Source organism: Choloepus didactylus, chromosome 9 (genome assembly GCF_015220235.1).
Source record: "Choloepus didactylus isolate mChoDid1 chromosome 9, mChoDid1.pri, whole genome shotgun sequence".
Lineage (NCBI taxonomy): Eukaryota > Metazoa > Chordata > Mammalia > Pilosa > Megalonychidae > Choloepus > Choloepus didactylus.
The window spans coordinates 83,131,679-83,149,991 of record NC_051315.1 but is presented as its reverse complement, the minus strand read 5'-3'; the positions used below and the strand labels follow the sequence as shown (position 1 = coordinate 83,149,991).

The 18,313-nt window shown below is 37.0% G+C and overlaps 1 protein-coding gene across 1 annotated transcript in view; it reads left to right on the top strand.

Annotated features, from left to right (window-relative positions):
- The first annotated feature begins 989 nt into the window (after positions 1–989).
- Positions 990–18,313, top strand: part of TMEFF2 (transmembrane protein with EGF like and two follistatin like domains 2) — a 272,104-nt gene continuing 254,780 nt past the window's right edge. Inside the window, exons 1-4 of the mRNA XM_037850652.1 lie at positions 990–1,567; positions 3,879–3,988; positions 10,812–10,941; positions 15,641–15,664. Of these exons, the coding sequence (XP_037706580.1) occupies positions 1,396–1,567; positions 3,879–3,988; positions 10,812–10,941; positions 15,641–15,664 (436 nt within the window). The 5' untranslated portion in view covers positions 990–1,395. The remainder of the gene's footprint in view (positions 1,568–3,878; positions 3,989–10,811; positions 10,942–15,640; positions 15,665–18,313) is intronic.

The window sequence follows — 18,313 nt, the reverse complement described above, 5'->3', positions numbered from 1 at the left end:
TTGCGTAAAGCGCCCAGGGCTACTACCCGCGCTGCTGGTCAGAGTGAAGCTGCACTTTCCGGACGCCGCTGCACGGAGAATGCGCCAGACAACCCACCCGTTGCTTATGCAGAGGGAACCTTCCTTTCCTCTCTAAGGCCACTTGTCCCGACCAAATCTGACCTTCGAAACATGTTTGCTGGCACCCTCCAGGCGGCCGCACAAATAGGCTGGAGATGAGCTTGTGCTGGGGAGAGAGCTTCGGATTCTCAGCCGGGCAAGGGCTGCAGGGGGCCGGGAAGGGGAAACTGAAAGAAAGAGAGAAGGAAGAGAGTCTGAAAGACTGGCTAAGCCGGCCTGGGGACAGCCGCAGGCTCGCAGGCTCCTGAGGGAAATGCTGCTGCCTGCAGGCCGGTCAGAGCTCTTCTCACTCCACCGCCTTTCATTCCCTCCGTTTCCCTGCTGTTCCCGAGGAGTCTGACAGCTCTCCTCGCTGCGATTTTACCAGCCAGTATTCCCTTACCAGCCCAGGCGGCGCGCTCCCGCACGCTTGAGTGCCGGGCGCCTGCAGGACTGCACTCTCTCCTCTCCGCCCTCATTCCCCTCTCTGCTTGGCTGCTGCGCTCCTCCACCACCGCCCCCACCATCTCCAGCTCGGATACGCCACCCGGCAGCTGCGGGCGCTCGCACCCCGAGGTCGCGCACCAAAGAGGGGCGCTAGTCGGTGAACAGCGCACGGTAGGGGGCGTGCTGGGACTGGGAGTGCAAAAGCTGGTGGTGGAGAAGGGCATGGGGGTCGCCACGCAGAAGCTACTCACTTGAGCCAAACCCCCTATCCCCAGTCGGGCCACCGCCTGGCGAACAAGTCCATCTGTGGCATCCGCCGCCACCTCCTCCTTGCACCTCCTCGCCGACCCCTCCCTCCGGGGACCTGCATCCCGCTCCGCCAATCAGCGTCCGACTGTCTCTTCCCACGTGACCCCGGGAGGGCTAAGGACCTGCTGCTTCCCAAACGCCAGAGGGATGCGGGCGGCAGAGCGCGAGAGGCGGCAGCTGGGCTGGGGGGCGCTTTGACTCCCTCATCGGGCTTCTCTTCTTATCCCCCGGACTCTCCGTCTCCTCTTGCTTCCCCGGGTTCCCAGAACCCCTTTTCTATGGCAGCAACCTCTCGCGTCTCCGGTACTGGTTCTCAGCGGACGACCCTCTTGTTCCCGGTGCTGTGCCGGGTCACTGGATGTTGCTGAAACTCTCGAGATCATGCGCGGGTTTGGCTGCTTCTTCCCCGCCAGGTGCCACTGCCGCCGCCGTCGCCACTGCTGCCGCCGTCCGCGGGATGCTCAGTAGCCAGCTGCCTGGCCCCCGTGATCGTGTGTTCTTCGGAAGCCGTTTACTGCTGCAGAGTTGCGCGAACTAGTCATGGTGCTGTGGGAGTCCCCGCGGCAGTGCAGCAGCTGGACACTTTGCGAGGGTTTTTGCTGGCTGCTGCTGCTGCCGGTGATGCTGCTCATCGTAGCCCGCCCTGTGAAGCTCGCGGCTTTCCCTACCTCCTTAAGTGACTGCCAGACGCCCACCGGCTGGAACTGCTCTGGTAAGCCCAGAACCCCAGTCCCCGACCCCAGTCCCCGACTCCCTAACTCTTCAGAGGAAAGCGCGTCTCCAGCGCCAACCAGCCTATATTGGTGTGTCTCCCAGTCCTTCGTTTCCCACCTCCCCAAATCTCTCTTCCTTGAGGAGCACAGGCTGCTCAGGAAGGGATGGGGGCTGAAGGGGACAGAAAGTGCAGGTGTCAGAACCTTTGCAGCTTTGCACTAAAATTGGAGCTGGGAGGATTGGATAAAATATTAAATGAGATGGTTTCGTGGCTTCACTGAGCAGAGCACCTATTCTTAGGGAAACAGTAAAACAGAACCTTTTTCATCATTTAAGGAAAAAGTCTGGCTGGAACGAGAAAGAGAGAACTTGGGAGAAATAACTATGCGAAAGAACGAAAGCTTTTAAATCAAATGGTGACTGCTGGGGAAATGCTGATTTCTGGCAAAAGTGCTGTGAGGATGCACTGGTCTCCATTCAAGACCAGGTCACACAGATCCAGAAAGGAGCTTGGGTTTTGAGAGAATCAATCTCTGTCTCTTTCACACACACACACACACACACACACACACACACACACACACACACACACACACACACACACACCCCTTCCTCACTTTGCGAAAGATGTGTTTGCAGCCCAAAGATGCCCTTCTCTTTCTCCCCCCAAGCTCCTAATACAGGGAAGTTGAGAAAAGATCCCTTCGCTGGTCTCCCTGGCGGCTGGGCTCACGCGCAGCCGGGCGGAGGGAGGAACCCACCCGGTGGATGCTGACTCCTGCATTAATGGGCGGGTTTCGGTGCGTGGGTCAGGCGCTCTTCTTGTTCGCTTGCGGCCCTTCCGAGTAGGAACTGGATGTCAGGCTTTGCTCTGCTGAAGCCTCCTAATTAAATAGAGCCCAAGGATGGGAGTTGCTGCACTCCTCAGAGCTGGTTTCGCATTTCAGTACCGCAGCCTATGGTATACCAGGCTGGATTGTGGTGTGATTCCATTGGCATTTTAAACTCCATAAACAAGGGGGGTTTGGTCCCCTAGGTCTGAACTGTTCTAGTTTTAGCAACTGTGTATGCAATTTTTCATCTCTGTAAGTATAACTCTGTGTGGCTAAATCTGGCACCGAATAAAGTGGCTTTCAGAGATATATGTGTGCTGACATGTATGTAACTTTGGATACGAGGGGATGACCAACTGGAACTAACAGACTGAAAAATTATATAGTTCCAGGTTATCACCGAGATAACTTCCAAGAGGCAAATTATTATGCATCACTGTAGTTTATCCTTTAAAAAAACGAGTTGAGATTTGCAACCCTATTAGATTTGGGTCAATAGTTCACTTTTGTCCTGTTTTTGGCAATTTCTAAATTGAGCATTTTTATAAAATTCAACGTTTTCTTTAACTTAATTTTTGTTCATGTATGCATATTTGTGATTCTGGAAATAAAAAGTTCAACTTTGCGGGTGTCTAATCACTTTTTTGGTGCTTTGTTATGAAAACACTGAATGACCTACAGAAATAGTTGTTTGAAATACTGAAGCTAGAGTCCAACATAATTGGTTTGCTTCATTCCCAACTATGGTATTGTTTTAAGAAAGCAACTAACTTAAATGTGCAATTGGAATTGGCAATCAAGAAATTCATCATTAGCCAGATATCTTAAGGGGATCTTCAGAAACTAGAGAGAATGAACTGGTTTTCCAGGTAGATTGTCAAGTCCCTGGCACACACACACCCTTAACTTAGAGGTGATCAATCTTCATTTGAGCCAGACAGACCATCACACAAAACACTGTGCCTGTTTATCTTTATTACTGGGGCTTTGTTACCTCTTTGTCTGGAGAAATTCCAAATGAAGGGTTGTTTCAGACCTTAAAGCAAAAGAACAATTAGAGATGGAGAAATGGCAAAATGGCATTCACAGGCCATCATCAGCTATTTTCTGAAATGTGAAGTTTGGGTTATAAAATATAGCCTAGAAATGAGAAAAAAAATAAGGAAGTCAAGAAGCAAGGGTTAAACCTTCTTTCATCACTGTCAGTATTAACCCAAGCTAAAATAAAATTGTACCATCAAAAGAGATATTAAAAGAGAACTGATTTGAAAAGAATTGTGAAAAAAAAGAAATGAATATTGATCACTAGATTTTGAGGTTATGAGTAAAGAATGACCTTGCAGTACAGCTTGATGTTAAGAATTGAAATATAGGGCAATTCTTCTAAAGCTTTAAGGTTTTTTTTTTTTTTTTTTTTGGTTGTTAAACTCTATAACATTTTTCAATGACTAGAGTATTGTTCTCTTTAAATTTGAGGCTATGATGACAGAGAAAATGATCTTTTCCTCTGTGACACCAACACCTGTAAATTTGACGGGGAATGTTTAAGAATTGGAGACACTGTGACTTGCGTTTGTCAGTTCAAGGTAAGAAGTCTGATATTTGCATCTTCTAATTTATTAACAAGCAGGAATCTCCCTTTACAACCCATCACTTGGAAATTTATAGCTGTGCAAGCTAAGAGGAAAGCTGGCACCAAGCAAAAGTACTGGCAAGAGAGCCAACTGGTGTCAAGAAGACATATGCTCTTGGAGAAATGTATATGCCAGGGTTATAAATGCCACTGGAGGTAGAATTTTCAGGTTGTGCTTTTGGGACATCAAAGGAAAGTTATGTTTTATGAACATGAGAACAACTTTGCCTAGAGTTTAATAAAAGAGGTAGCACCACTGGCATCATCAAAACTAGGTTATTGATATCTACTAAAGATAGAACTTTTAGTGTCATTGTTAGTCATTCTCTGACAAATGCTTTTCACCATGTAAATTATAAAACATTTCCTCTCAAAAGGTTCATATAATCAAGTGTAAGTTCAAATAACAAAGACTCTGTACCAATCTTCTGTATTCACCTTTTCAGTGTTTTTGAATGACTTTCTAAAACTAGACTTGAAATCCAACATAAGAGTCAATTTTAAAATGTACACATAAACAAATCAATGTATGCGGGATCGGGGAAAGCTTTCCAAAACTGTAAGCAACCCCCCTCCAAAAAAAATAGAGAGCAAAAGAAAACATTAAACTCCAATTCAGTGGCATAAATATTTGGTATAATATGTAGTAGTGTTGATGGACTTTAAATATTTTAAGTTGAATATAACTTTCTGGTGAGAGAGTTAAGGGAATTCACATTTAAATATAGTTTCATTGGTTTTCAGAAAAGCAAAAGGCTTCTGAGATATTATTTTCTTTCTAAGAAAACACAATAAACAACTGATATTTGTGAAGTGCACCACCTCCTGGTGGGTAAGTATTGTGGCCATCCTATAGTCTTTTAGAATATACTAGAGTTTGAGAAGCATATTCATGAATTTTTAATATACATGTGACACCAATTTCTAAAGTCTCCATCCACTTTAAACAATGTTATTATGTTCTTTCAATGAACTACATGAGAGAGATGAGGCATGAGAACTCTGTAATTCATACTTCCCCCAAAAGTTTTCAACTGAAGGGGGGAAAAAAACTATTGAATATTCAGTAAAAGTCCACAGGATTTTGTGAATTATTTTTTCCCTTTCAGTTTGTGATTCCTGTAAATTTGTCTTATTTTGGAAACCAGGGTAGACTTTTGACATGAACTCATAAGTAGTATAAAATGAAGCAGGAAGAACATTCCTCAAATGGAAAGCTAGCGTTCTAAGAAAATTTCACCAAGAGAAACAAGGAGTTGGTAGAACGCTAAGTGGATGAAAGTGACTAAAATGAAATGTACGATATTTGTCTTTTAAAGGAAGTTTCTTGAGTTTTCATTTGACCCAAAGGATTTTGGTAAAACTTTTATCAACAGAGATATTCGTGTTTTTCATATATTGGTCAGCCAATTCCATTTGTCATTGCCTCAAATGATTATTGAGTGAAATAGATTTTTTCAAGGTGGATCTATGAATGCAAATTTGAATGAGAAACTGAAATTTAAATTTTCTTTTCCTAATGCTTGTAGCATTTTAAATTTACTGCTAGATGGTTACTAGTGTTAGTTTGTGCTTGGCAATCATTGTCAGTCTGGCAGGAGAAAATAAATATCTCCCTAATGGAAAATTTAGACTTAACATACCAATAACAAAAGTGGATGAATAAGTTGAAGATCAAATAAAAAGTACATGTTGTCTGGAGATTAATAGAATACTTTAGGCTAAGACTGTCTCTATTCTGCCTTTCCTAATACTTTGTACCACCAAAAGACTTCTCATGAATTTGAGAGAGTTTTGTTGTTATTGCTGCTGTTGCTGTTATTGTTGTTTTTGATAAAAAGACGAGGTCCTGAAAGTATTTTTCCTTTATGTTATTCTAAACTTCTAGCAGTGTTCATCTACTCTCTGTCTTCTGCATTAAGCTATAGGCATGAATTCTTCCATTCAAACTAGGATGCTAACTATAGTCTAGAGAAATGGGTATATGGAATCTATAATGCTTTCCAGCTATGAGTATTATTGGAGCACTAAAGTTAATACATAGTAACTTTCATCTCCCTTAAACAATTTAAAATAAACCAATGCCTACCCATTGAACAAATCAACTTGTCTATTCCTTATGACTGAGTGATATAATTACTTAACCCTCCTTTTAAAGATGAAGAAATTAAAGCCCATAAAGATAAAATAACTTATCATCAAGTGGTTATCCTATGGTAAGAATCTGGGGTCCTTTGACAAAATCCATTGTTTCTTTAATGTATTATATATACAAATGAAAAACAACCAAGGTACTAATTTATTGTAGACAATAATGTGACACTACTAATTCTTATGTGATGATATAAATTCCAGAGAAGACCTGCAACCCCATTCTTTCTATGAATGCTGGTCAACCTGGCCAGAGAAATCAATTGTGGAACTGAAAATTTAGAAACAGTAGATGGTTGGATGGATGGATGGATGGATGGGTGGATAGATGGATGGGAAGAAAGAACACAGACATAAATGTAGTTATTCATAGGCAGTACTGATCATGCAATAAACAATGATCACTTTGTAATTTAAAAATATGACTAGAAAGTTATCACTGTTATGTATATATGTTAAAGTTCACAGTTTAAAAAATGACTAATTCTTATGTTTTATGAGCATCATTTACTCCAGCTATTAAATATTTTCATTTGATAAACCATCTTTAGCTCTACAGTTGTTCTTGATCCTAGGGCTGCCTAATAAATTACCCAGAATTCAGTGACTAAAACAATGAACATTTATTTTGCTCATAAAAAATAAACAGGATAACCCTAAACATCAAACGATTTGAACAGTCTGCAGTTTAAACAGAGCTTAATGGAAACAACTCATCTCTAATCTACTCAGCATTGGCTAGGGGGCAGGGTTTGGAAGGGGTAAGCCTTGAAGGCTCGGTGCTAAGCTCATCTGAAGGCTGCCCCTTACATGTCTGACTGTCAACAGGGGACCTCAGTTCTCCATGTGATCTCACCATGTGAGCTAGTTTGACCTACCTCATAGCACAGTGGCTGGGTTCCCAGGGTGAGTTTCCATACAGAGCAAGGCAGTCAGAAGCTGTATCCTTTAATGACTTAATCTCAGAAATCACCTAGGATTTTCCACCTTCCATCATAGGCTCACCCAATCTATCGAAACCAAAACATTCTAATATTTAAGGAAATGTAAAATCTAGTCACAGAGAAATTAAAGTTACTTATGGAATGGTCGAAGAATCAGGACACATACAAGTTTTTATCCATTTTTTAAAAGAGAAATATACCATACTCCAAGACATTCTTCCTAAACCTTTGTCAACTGGGAATACAACAGAATTCACTTAACATCTGTTGAACACCTTCTACATGCCAGATTCTGTGGAAGGTGCTGACAATATATAAAATGTAAGTTTTACATCACTTCTAGATGCTGAAATCTCAACTAAAAAAAACTTGATTAACCAAACAAGCAATAAATCATATGAAAAAAACCCTTTTTCTCATAACAAATTTTTTGTTCATTTGTAGCAAAATGAATTCTGTCTATATTAGTGTGTCAAATCATTGAATCCACTAGTACGATATGTGGTTGGCTCCCTGAGCATCCTTCTACTGAAAAACACATATTTGGAGAATAAACTTAAGATTTTAAAAACATCTTAAGAAAAATAGAATCAATTTTTACCCTGGAAGGAAGTTTATACAACACGTGGACCTAGCTATCTGAGCTTGAGATTTGATTTTTCTTTTACCAACCATCTGTACAGCCTTTAACAAGTCACTTAACATCTGAGTCTGGCCCTTTATCTGCTACTGAGCAGTATCCTAACGACCATTAAATAGTATTTACAATAATTTGGCATGCCTTAATGCAGTAGTTAGCCTAGTTTGATGTTTAGGGTTATCCTGTTTATTTTTCTAATTTTAGAAATGCCATGTTTTGGTGTTCATGTTAGCTGTGATCCTGCTAGATTACATATTGTCAAGAAAGGCAAATAATTTAAATTTCTTTTTATAAGTGAGTATGCCAAAGTGTTTTAAAAAACATGATTCTGTTAATTCCTCCAGATGCCCCAGTTAACCATTTCAAATGGGGAAACTGAGCTATAAACTTGTTAAATAGTTAATTGCCAAGTAATAAACACAAGGTTCTACACCAAGACAGTGAGAGAAATGGGAGAACTGAGGGCCAAACTCCCACTCCTGAGCTTTCATGATTTATAGTGTGCTTCCTCCTTGTGTTATTCATATTGATGAGTGCAAGTCATTCATGGTAACTAAGGGCCAAAAATATGGTGCTGATAATCTACAGTTAAGCTCTTTTCAGCTCCATACAAATCTCCCTTTTGGCTTGAGCAGAACTTGGCAGCTCTGTTTTTAGCACTGTTCACATTTGGCTTCCTGCATCTGTCAGAAGTGGCATATGAACACTTCATCGGTTTATTCGATATTTTAAGATGTGTATCAGCATTGTGTACTAGCACTTGGACAGAGATAATAAATACTTCCCACCCCTACTCCCCATCACTGACTCTACATTTGAATAATCTGCAGAAGTGAATGAGAAAGATAGAGAAATTCTAGAGATTGGAGAGGAGAAAATGTGGACCCAAATAACCTACACACAAAGTATTGGAACCAAGGTAGGAGACGGAGATTAAAAGGAAACCAGGAGCAGGAATTCTAGAACCCCATTGTGAGATGCTAACTAGTCCAGCAGTCCATGCTAATCATGACTCTCTTCTGCCTACTGAAAGGGTCAGCAAGTCTCCCAACTATAATGTTACTAGTTATTCCTTCTTCCTGGTCTTACCTCCATAAGCTCAGATATTATTGTTCTGTTAGTGGATCCCCATATATGCTACCTACATTCTCCTGTTGCCAGTCCTGAATAAAGCACCTTGCCAGCCACTCACCCCTCCCACCCCACTTCCCCAGGCATGGTTCTGGCATTGGCACCAGCCCGTTTATTTGGTGTCTCCCCAGTACCAATCATTGGAAATTCCAGCTCTTCATTGGCCTTTTCCTATCGCCTTCCTACTTGAGTAGTAGCTGAAATTCTCAGTCTTATGGTAGGTCAGTTTTCAGACGTAAGTTAAAAAAAATATTTGGAAAGCTTGTGGAAGGCAGCCTACATGTAGATGTCATCTGATCAGAAGTGAATTGCCTATTGAGTTAAAAATCCTCATTAGTAGAAAGTTATAACCAAATCAATTATTTTTGAAATATAACCATAGAAATAGACTGAGTCTGAGAGCCAATAATGCACCATTGGAAATGGATTATTTTATAGAATGCTTTCAGAATTCCTTGATTGCAAGTTGTAGAAATAACAACGAAGATTTCTAAAGCATATTTTAAATCATCTTGTTAGGAATTTTTGTCTTCACAATATGATTGTGGAACAGTTTGAATTTACTGTTTGGAGAAAAGTGGATCACTATTAGTAGTCTCATAAAATAAGATTTTCATTTAAGAGAATGTTGGCTTTAATGCCATTTATAATTTGTTAGGAAGCTTAAGCCATTTCTATGTAAAGGCAACGAGTAAAAGTTAAATGGTTGATTGAGAAGGAGGAAGCACAGACTTTGTAAGGAAAGTTAAAATAAATAAATCTCAGGTTGTTATTACTCAGATTATCAACTTTTTGAGAATTTAACTTCTTTTTTATAAATCCTTTAGTTGAAGTTTACTTATGATAGTTTTAGATTTATTATCATACATATTAAAACTTTCCTAGCCATTTCACTAAGTCATTGGCTTATTTTGTATGTTATGAATTTATAGCAAATATTTCAATAAAAAAATAGAAAACAGAGAAGTGTTTTCATAGGCATGTGTATGTGATTTACCTTACTGAGTTTCTGGCAGAGCATTTATAATCATCTTGATCATTACATTTGTTATAATTTAAACAATGAAGCACATCAGTAGTAGTGATCACAAGATAATCACATCCTTGGTGTAATTAGCAGGTATAGGACACAGCCAAGTATCTCTAATGCCTTGGAGTATGATTGTATTACAATGACTATACTCTGTAGGTTGCCTAATTTCCACTGTAAAAATCTGTACTTTTTTGTTATGAGGTTGTTTTAGAAATGAACTTTTCTCTTCATGAAATATATAATCTTCATACGTTGGAATAGGCAATAAAGTTTACATAGAGTTCAATGGTTGTTGAGTTTTTTCCCCCTGTAATCCATAGTGCATTGCTTCTCTCTAGCCTTTGCCTATATCAATGTCCAATGTTATCAAAATATTATTATAAATTATTTAATAAATCAAATGTCTTGTCTGAACACTTAGAAATTTGTTGAGAATTTAAGTTACAAATGGAAGCGCTGACATTTCAACTATAGATTTCTCCAAACATAGATTGATATTACCTGTTTTTTAATAGCTTGAATATTTAGCATGTTTTGGGTTCTCCTCCTAGCCGAATGGGAAATATATCAGCAAAACATAGTATTAAATAACATTGATGCATTTGTTGTTATATCTTTATATTCCTTGTCCAATCTCTTTGCCGGAATTATCTGCCAATCTTGATGCTGTCTGAATCAAATGACTAGTTGGCTGACTTGTCATTGCCTTTGTGTATATTTGAATGATGTCCTACAAGGTCAAAGACTTACTGGGTACAATGGGGTCAACAAAAATAAAGAAATGTGCTTTCTTTTGTAAATGATAATTTCTATGAAGGATGATAGAGGGATACAGACCTTGATATTAACCATAAGCTTATTTCTATGTGTTCCCCAGTGCAACAATGACTACGTGCCTGTGTGTGGCTCCAATGGGGAGAGTTTTCAGAATGAATGTTACCTGCGGCAGGCTGCGTGCAAACAGCAGAGTGAGATACTTGTGGTGTCAGAAGGGTCGTGTGCCACAGGTATGTATGAGATCCCGAAGACTGCTTGAAACCTTCTGAATGGATCCTAAGTCATAAAATCATGTCTTGTTTTTGTTGGGTAAAGTCCAACTAAATAATTAAGCCTGTATATTGGCTAGACAAGCCTCTTATTCTTTTGTACATTATTCCTATTCTTTGTCTTTTTACATTTCAAATCACTTCTGGAAAAAATGAAATGTACCACAAAGTTGTTGTGGATTTTAATACACGTCATTTAATCACATGCATACAGTTGAATAGAAGTCAAATATACTTTGAAATCTGGAATTGACCACCCAGGTGCCAAATGCAGATACCTATCCATATATTGATAAAACTGTTTGGACAATCCCATTTTCTTCTGGAGGGAAAATTTGCAAGTTTTGATTCTGAAGTGAAGACTCAGCTAGCCTAAGCAGGTTTACAAAATGCTAGTCTTACCATTTGGCACATTATATTTAAAGGGTGTATTGGTGATGGACATTTTTTCTAATGATATCTGTCTTTTCTGATCAAGTTACCTGATTCTTTGTTATATTGTACCAAGAATGCAATAAAGAAGAGAAAGTGTGGTTTGATATGCTCTTCAGCTTTTCAGGTTTTTGTTCTGCGTACAGTGGATGTTTAAAGTTGAGCAGCATTTATAGATGAATAAAGCCCAGCTTGATAAAACAATGCTTTAAAATGAAGCTGTTTCTAGGTTAGACTTGAGACATCAAAATCATATACATTAAAAAAAAACTTTGGTGTCCCATGATACTCATCACAAATAGAAAATTAACACCCTTCTGGAAAGTCATGGTTTCTAAGGAATTCAATGATATAAGCATTTCCCCCCCAAAAGCAATAATGATGTAAACTATAATCTTCCTCCAAAAATGCAAATAGAGAAGAATAGTGCCAGGGAAAGTCTATAAAAAGAAGCCACTTGTAGATAACAGGTATTTCTGCACCAGGGGATTATATTAAAATTAAGTATATGATGGATGGAGCAGGCAGGGAAATAAGCAAGGGGAAAAGTCTCATAGGTTTTAAAGGATTATCTTAAGTCCATTGATTGTTAGTAATCGATAGTATTCTAAGTTGTATTGACAGCTACCAAAGTTTCTAGAATTAGCAGAATAGTATCATTCCTCATGGACAACAATCTGGGTTAGTTTGTATATCTTTAAGGAGTCTTTTCTCCTGAACGATTCTTTGCCTAAGGATTTGAATGTCCTGCTTGGAAGAATGGTTGGGAGGCAGGCTGGACCCGTGTTCCACTTGCTTTTCATTTGCTAGAGCGAACTGGCCATTGTTGCTCTGGATGCAGAGTGAGCAATAATGAATAAAAGTGACAACAAAATGTGAGTCATTGAGCAGCTTCCCCTGTGGGGGAAGCAGGAGGGAAGGCCAACATGCTTCTCTCATTGCTAGGATGTGGAAAATACAAAGATGAGGAGGAAACCAATTATGAAAAACTAAGCTACCCTACATAAGGAATAAAAATGAAAAAAGAAAACTTAGGACAAATGGAATAGGAAAAAAAATGGAATACCCAACTCCCAAAGACCAGGAAGGATGTGGGCAAATATTAAAGAGTATTGAGTAAAGGATTTGCTTACTTGAGATCATGTAGGACAGTAACAAAATGAGGATCAGTAGACAATGGTCATGATAAACAGTCCTGAAATTAAATAATAGCCAATGGTGCTTGGTAGCAGAAGCTTTTTCTTATTTACCAACCTCCAAATTCTTGTCAGCACATGCAATTACGTTCTCCTGATTCATTCAAGTCTTTCCTTTCTAGTTCATAAATGTGCTAGTTATACTATGAAAATAAATTCTTAGCCAAGTAGAAAATTTAATCACAATTGAGTGATCTGTTCTTCATTCCTTCACATACTTAGATTTCTACAGGATTTAATTAGTAAGCCAGTCTTGCTGAATGTATCTTCCATTGACTTGTAAATCTAAAAGGTTTTAGATCTGAATAATGATAGAGGGACCAAAGCAATTTTGATTAACCAGGTCTGACTCTAACTAAATTGAGGTTCTGAGTTTCGATCTATAAAAGGGATTATAATTCTTTTCTTCATAGGTTTTCCATTTATATTTTAATGCTGTTTGACACTGAGTAGAGTTCACAAGTTGTGATCTCTAGGAATAAAAGGCAGTGGAAGATATAACTTTATATTTATTATATTTCATTGAATTTAGAAATTTTTTTTTTTTAGTCTGTAAAAGGGTTTCCTATTAGGCAGTCTGCTCAATGATCTCACTGCCAGCTTCACTTTTTGCGTTGTAAGAAAGGCATTGACTAGGAGCCCAGATTCAGGTCCAATGGCATGACTTCTTTTCTTTTGTGCTTCTGTCTGACTCAGAAGGCTTTCTAGGCTATTTATCTCTAGTTTGCCAAGATGATTCATCTTTTAATAGGGAAACCATTAAAATTTCCCATCACTGTCTCATGATGCCATGGACCTAAGTGACCATTTCTCCAATCTATTCCTCCTTTTCTCCCTAACTTCTTAACAAATCAAACAAAATTTGGAAAGTACAAGCCAAAATACTACTGCCATTTTATATTGATTTCTCCCAATCGTATGTATATATTAGAAAACCTACAGGTAAAAGCAAGATGTTTTCTCAACATTTTAATTGTTATATTCCTGATGCAGAGCTAAGCATTTAAAATATGTTATTGTGATAAGTCTCAGAATATTCCAATGAGGTAGACATTACCATACCCATTTTGTAGAGGAGGGAACAAACTTAGGAAGGTTGAATCACATTTCTTATGTCATCCAATGAGTAAGCTTTTGGAACTGGGAATCCATAAGCACTTATGTATTTCCTCTTATGTATAGTACAATAAGAATAGAAAGATGAGCAAGATATGATCCTTGACTTAAAGAAGTCTACACCTTGGTGGGAAAGGAAAAAAGAAAACTGTGTACATCCAACTATAATACAGGACGTATGTATTACTGTTATAATAGTAAACTTATTATTAGCCCCTGATGACTACAAAAACTAACCTGAATTAGCCTTATAAAAGTAGCAACATGTCAATTAAAATTTTAGTTAGGAAAGTGTACAAAAAAGGAGAATTGACAAACATTGACCTCTCAAACATTCACGGTTATCAGTTCATTTGGCAAGAATATTCTTCTATTCAGGAGATGAATGTATCAGCCTTTCTTGATCTGTTATCATTAAACAATCAAATCATATAATTAAAATCCCTACCTGATCCTACATTTACTAAGAAATGTTCTTATTATAAGTTATTTTACCAGTTAGTTTTCAACTTAAGGAAAGCATATTCTGGGCCAAAGACATATGCTCAGTTACACTGGCAGTTAATTAATGAGTTGACATTATTTACTACAATGTCAGAGCCTGTGAATTTAGTTAATGTGAGTTTATACCAAGGCTGACAATTTGAACTATTGCTCCTTCATGGTAGCGATAATGTCATAACATGGAGATCTATTTGGGCAGTATCTATTCTTTCCTATGTTGGCCTTCTGTGGATTTTCATCCACCACATCTCTTTCCATGGGATACCTCTCAATAAAGGAAGCAAACAATTAATTGTTTAATTGGAATAAAGCATCAAATACAAATTCATAGAAATAATATTTGATCTAGGTCTTGAATCCTGGCTTGGTTTGGATTTCAATGTGAAAATGATGTATCAGCCAGAATACCAATATTGGTCTTATTTCCCAGTATTAACTTTGAAAATACATAACGAAATGGAATTCAAATAGAAAGAAGTGGGGGTGCAGAGGAAGATTATGTCTCATCTTAATAGGTAGAAACAGAATGGGTAGAAACAGAAACTCGGTAATCTTGACTCTCACTAGTCACAATAAGATAGATTTCAGTTACAGACCAAGTTAGAGAGAATCATGGCCATTCCCATGACTGACTCCAGTATCTTGACCAGGTGAGGGTAGAAAGAAAATTGGATGTTCCTGAACTTAGTTGTAAGAAATAGACAACTTTGACCAGTTGTTATTATGTGGGAGTTTATGGTGAGAAGTGGAGAAGAGAAATGAAAAAGGGAGATTTTGTTTTTTCTCCCAGCCTTACTCAGGGAATGTCCCACTTTAAGCACAAAAGCAAAAGTTAAGCTCACTCTTCCACTGATTTTAAAAACAAAGGATGATTTTTGCCTCTTTAGCAGATCAGATCATCCATAATTGTTGTATTTGGAAACATATTGGCAATTTTACAAAAAGATAGTCATTTTTAAACTGTTCTTCTCTTTGTGCATATGGAATTTACAAGAATATAAGCCTCAATTATGAATTTATTTGCCATGTCTTAGACTTTAATTTCTAAAACTCATTGATTATTATGTGTCCCTTTTTCAATTTTTTTTAACAATGCCAAATTTGGGCTGATTAAAATAAAGCTATGAAGGATTTTATATAAACAATTTTAAGAATTATTCCAAAGCTGGATAATGCTTTTTTCATAAAGTTTAAGAAAGAAAATGGTAGAGTATGTATTTTAAGTTATGTAAATAGAAATTAAATTGATGAGAATATACATTATTGGATTAAATAATAATTTTCCCAAATAATGATATTATGGTCTTAAGTTAATAAAGTAAGCTTAAACTAAAAAAAGAAAAACGTAATTTGTTTTTTTAATTTGTTGTTTCAAGCAAGCACAAATTGTTTCTTTCTTTTTTTATTCCCAGATGGATCAGGATCTGGAGATGGAGGTAGGAGTTGTCTTTTTTATATCAGAAGACTTATACATGAATATTATTTATGGACATTTACTTATATTTTTTCCATTATAGATATCTTAGACAACTTAACATTTTGCATTTTAGGAAAAGGGAAAACATAAAAATAGCCTTCTCCCTATTAAGTTAAGATACATCCCATACAAATTCTTAGTTATATATGAATTGTACTAAGAACTCTATATCCATCTACTGTTCCACATTCATTCGTTTGTATTTGAGTTGTTTTTGAGACAGATTTGCATAATGTCAAAACTTCCTAACAAACTTTCTCAGCATTACCTGCTGGAGGATACAAGGGCTATCTCCATATGGTTTGATATTCAGTACCTTCTTGAAAAACAAGCCTGAATGAGGGGAGGACTTCCAGATAACATGAGATTCTGACCAAACAGCGTTCTCTCTTCTGTTTTTTCCCATCTGCTTTCTTCTGGATTCTGGCCATTTCTTTGCCTGTTTGGGGTTATAAAAAGTCCAAACCACTCTTCTCATGATGAACTGGTCTTGGAAAACTTTATTTTTCCTCCAGTTCCTTGTTGATGCATCTTCAGTAAACTCACCTTCTCATCAAAGCAAAAAAAAAGACAAAAAAACTTCCTAACAAAAGCTTCCAAATATATTTGGCAGAAGCAGAAAGAATTTGTGATGAAATCATTTAAATATTGGGTTTAAAAACTACATAATACTGCCCTCAATTATCGGGTACTAATATTAACACATACATAACTATCATGTTGATCATGTATCAATTATAAAATTTATAATTTGAAACTGAAGGATATTTAGTTCATAGAAGAAAAGTGAAAAAGAAACAAAATTTAAACAATAAAACTAAGATGTTTTCTTTACCTCTTTGATTAGTTATTTTTACTAAAATAGGATATATTTTCATTATTAACTTGTGTTAAATTAAGTTTCATTATTAAGTTTAAAGAAGTAAACACACAAGATGAGAGAGGAAAGAAGTTTTAAATTTTGATCTGATGTATTTACTGCCAAAAAAGAAATTTTATTTATGGATTGAGCCTTCATTGTAAATGCCCCAAGACACCTTTCCAAATGAAAACCCAAATGAAATTCAGCCTTTATATACACAAAGCAAAAAAAACTAGATGTAATTTCAGCAAGAATTATCAAAAAAGATAGGAAAACATTGTGCATAAATATTCTCTCAAGACCTTGCTTGAGTTCTGCAAAATAATTAAACATGTAATTCCAAGTTAATTTTAGTTTTTAGATTAACTTGATAAAAGATTGGTAAAATAAGGCCTCAGGTTCAAGAAAATCAGATCTCTAATTCAGACATTATCTAGTTGGGGCGATACTTGAAAGAGTTATCAAGTTGTCTTAAGTAGCAAAATGCTTAATTGGCAAAAAAAAATTTTTTTCCATAAAGACTAAAACCAAACAGGAGTCAAGATTGAGTCCTACAAGAGCACAAAATGTATTTTAACCTCAAAATGACTTTGGACAGGCATTTGAACATTTTGACAGTCTTTCACAACTTCTAAGTAATAAAATTTTTTTGTTTTTTGTTTTGTTGTTGTTTTCTTTTCTTTTTTTTTTTTTTTTTTCTTTTTGTCTCTTGCTGATTAATATAGTTTTCCTGAGAAAGCTTTCCCTAAAGGTTTTGGAAAGAAGAGCTTAGAAGAACAAATGAAATCTTAGAGAAAAAGAAAGACAGTTTAAAAAAAAAAAAATGGTTCTCTAGGTAGATATTTCACCTTTGGAGTATTTGGAAATTAATCAATTTTAAAATGTTCCTTTCAAAGGGAAGTAGCTGATACACAGAATTATATATATCTTCCAGCTTTTTACTTTTAGGTATAGACTACCTAATTTAGCAGATAGTGTACTCAGTCTTCTTTATTGTACTTTAGATTGAAATTTTTGATCCATTATGCTATCTTGTGATTTGAATAAGGCTAATTTTTTTCAGAAATAATTTCAACCTCATGAATATGAAGTTTGTAACTTAAGTGTCATAGAATGTGTTGAATACATCAGATAGAAACTGCTTTCTTTTCCCTATCTTCTTTTCCGTCTTTTTTCTTTTTATTCTTCTCAATTATATGTGCTATATAATAACTTGGAGAAAAAGAAAAGCAGCTTATTAAGAGATACTTGCATTAGGAAAAAAGAGATCATATAATCCATTAAATTCTGAGTTGTAATTTTTTTTTAAAAGCGTTGTTCTGAAAGTTATAGTAATGAGGATTTACTATTAGCTGTGTATTTTTTTTTTTTTTTTTAATCAGGGACTGAATGTAAGCAAGGTTTTTGCATTGTTAGTTTGGTTTAGTTGTTTGGTTGTTGTTGTTGTTGTTTCTTTAGTGAATTACATTTTTCCCTGATCTATGTTACTGTGATCTAAAATACTAATGTTTTTAATTTTCTTTAAATTTTTTATTGCAAGATGCCAAAAAAGCTCAATAACCAGAATCTAAAACCCTACTTTAGAGTGACCATACTTAAGTCTAACTCATGTCCATTGGATTGCACATAAAATATATTTGACCTGCCACCTCTACTGTGCTAAAGATAACTTGCCTGTGTATTCTGATAGAATTTTTACTACCAAGGTATCCTAGGGACCAGAATCACTTTCCTTTGAGTTAGCCA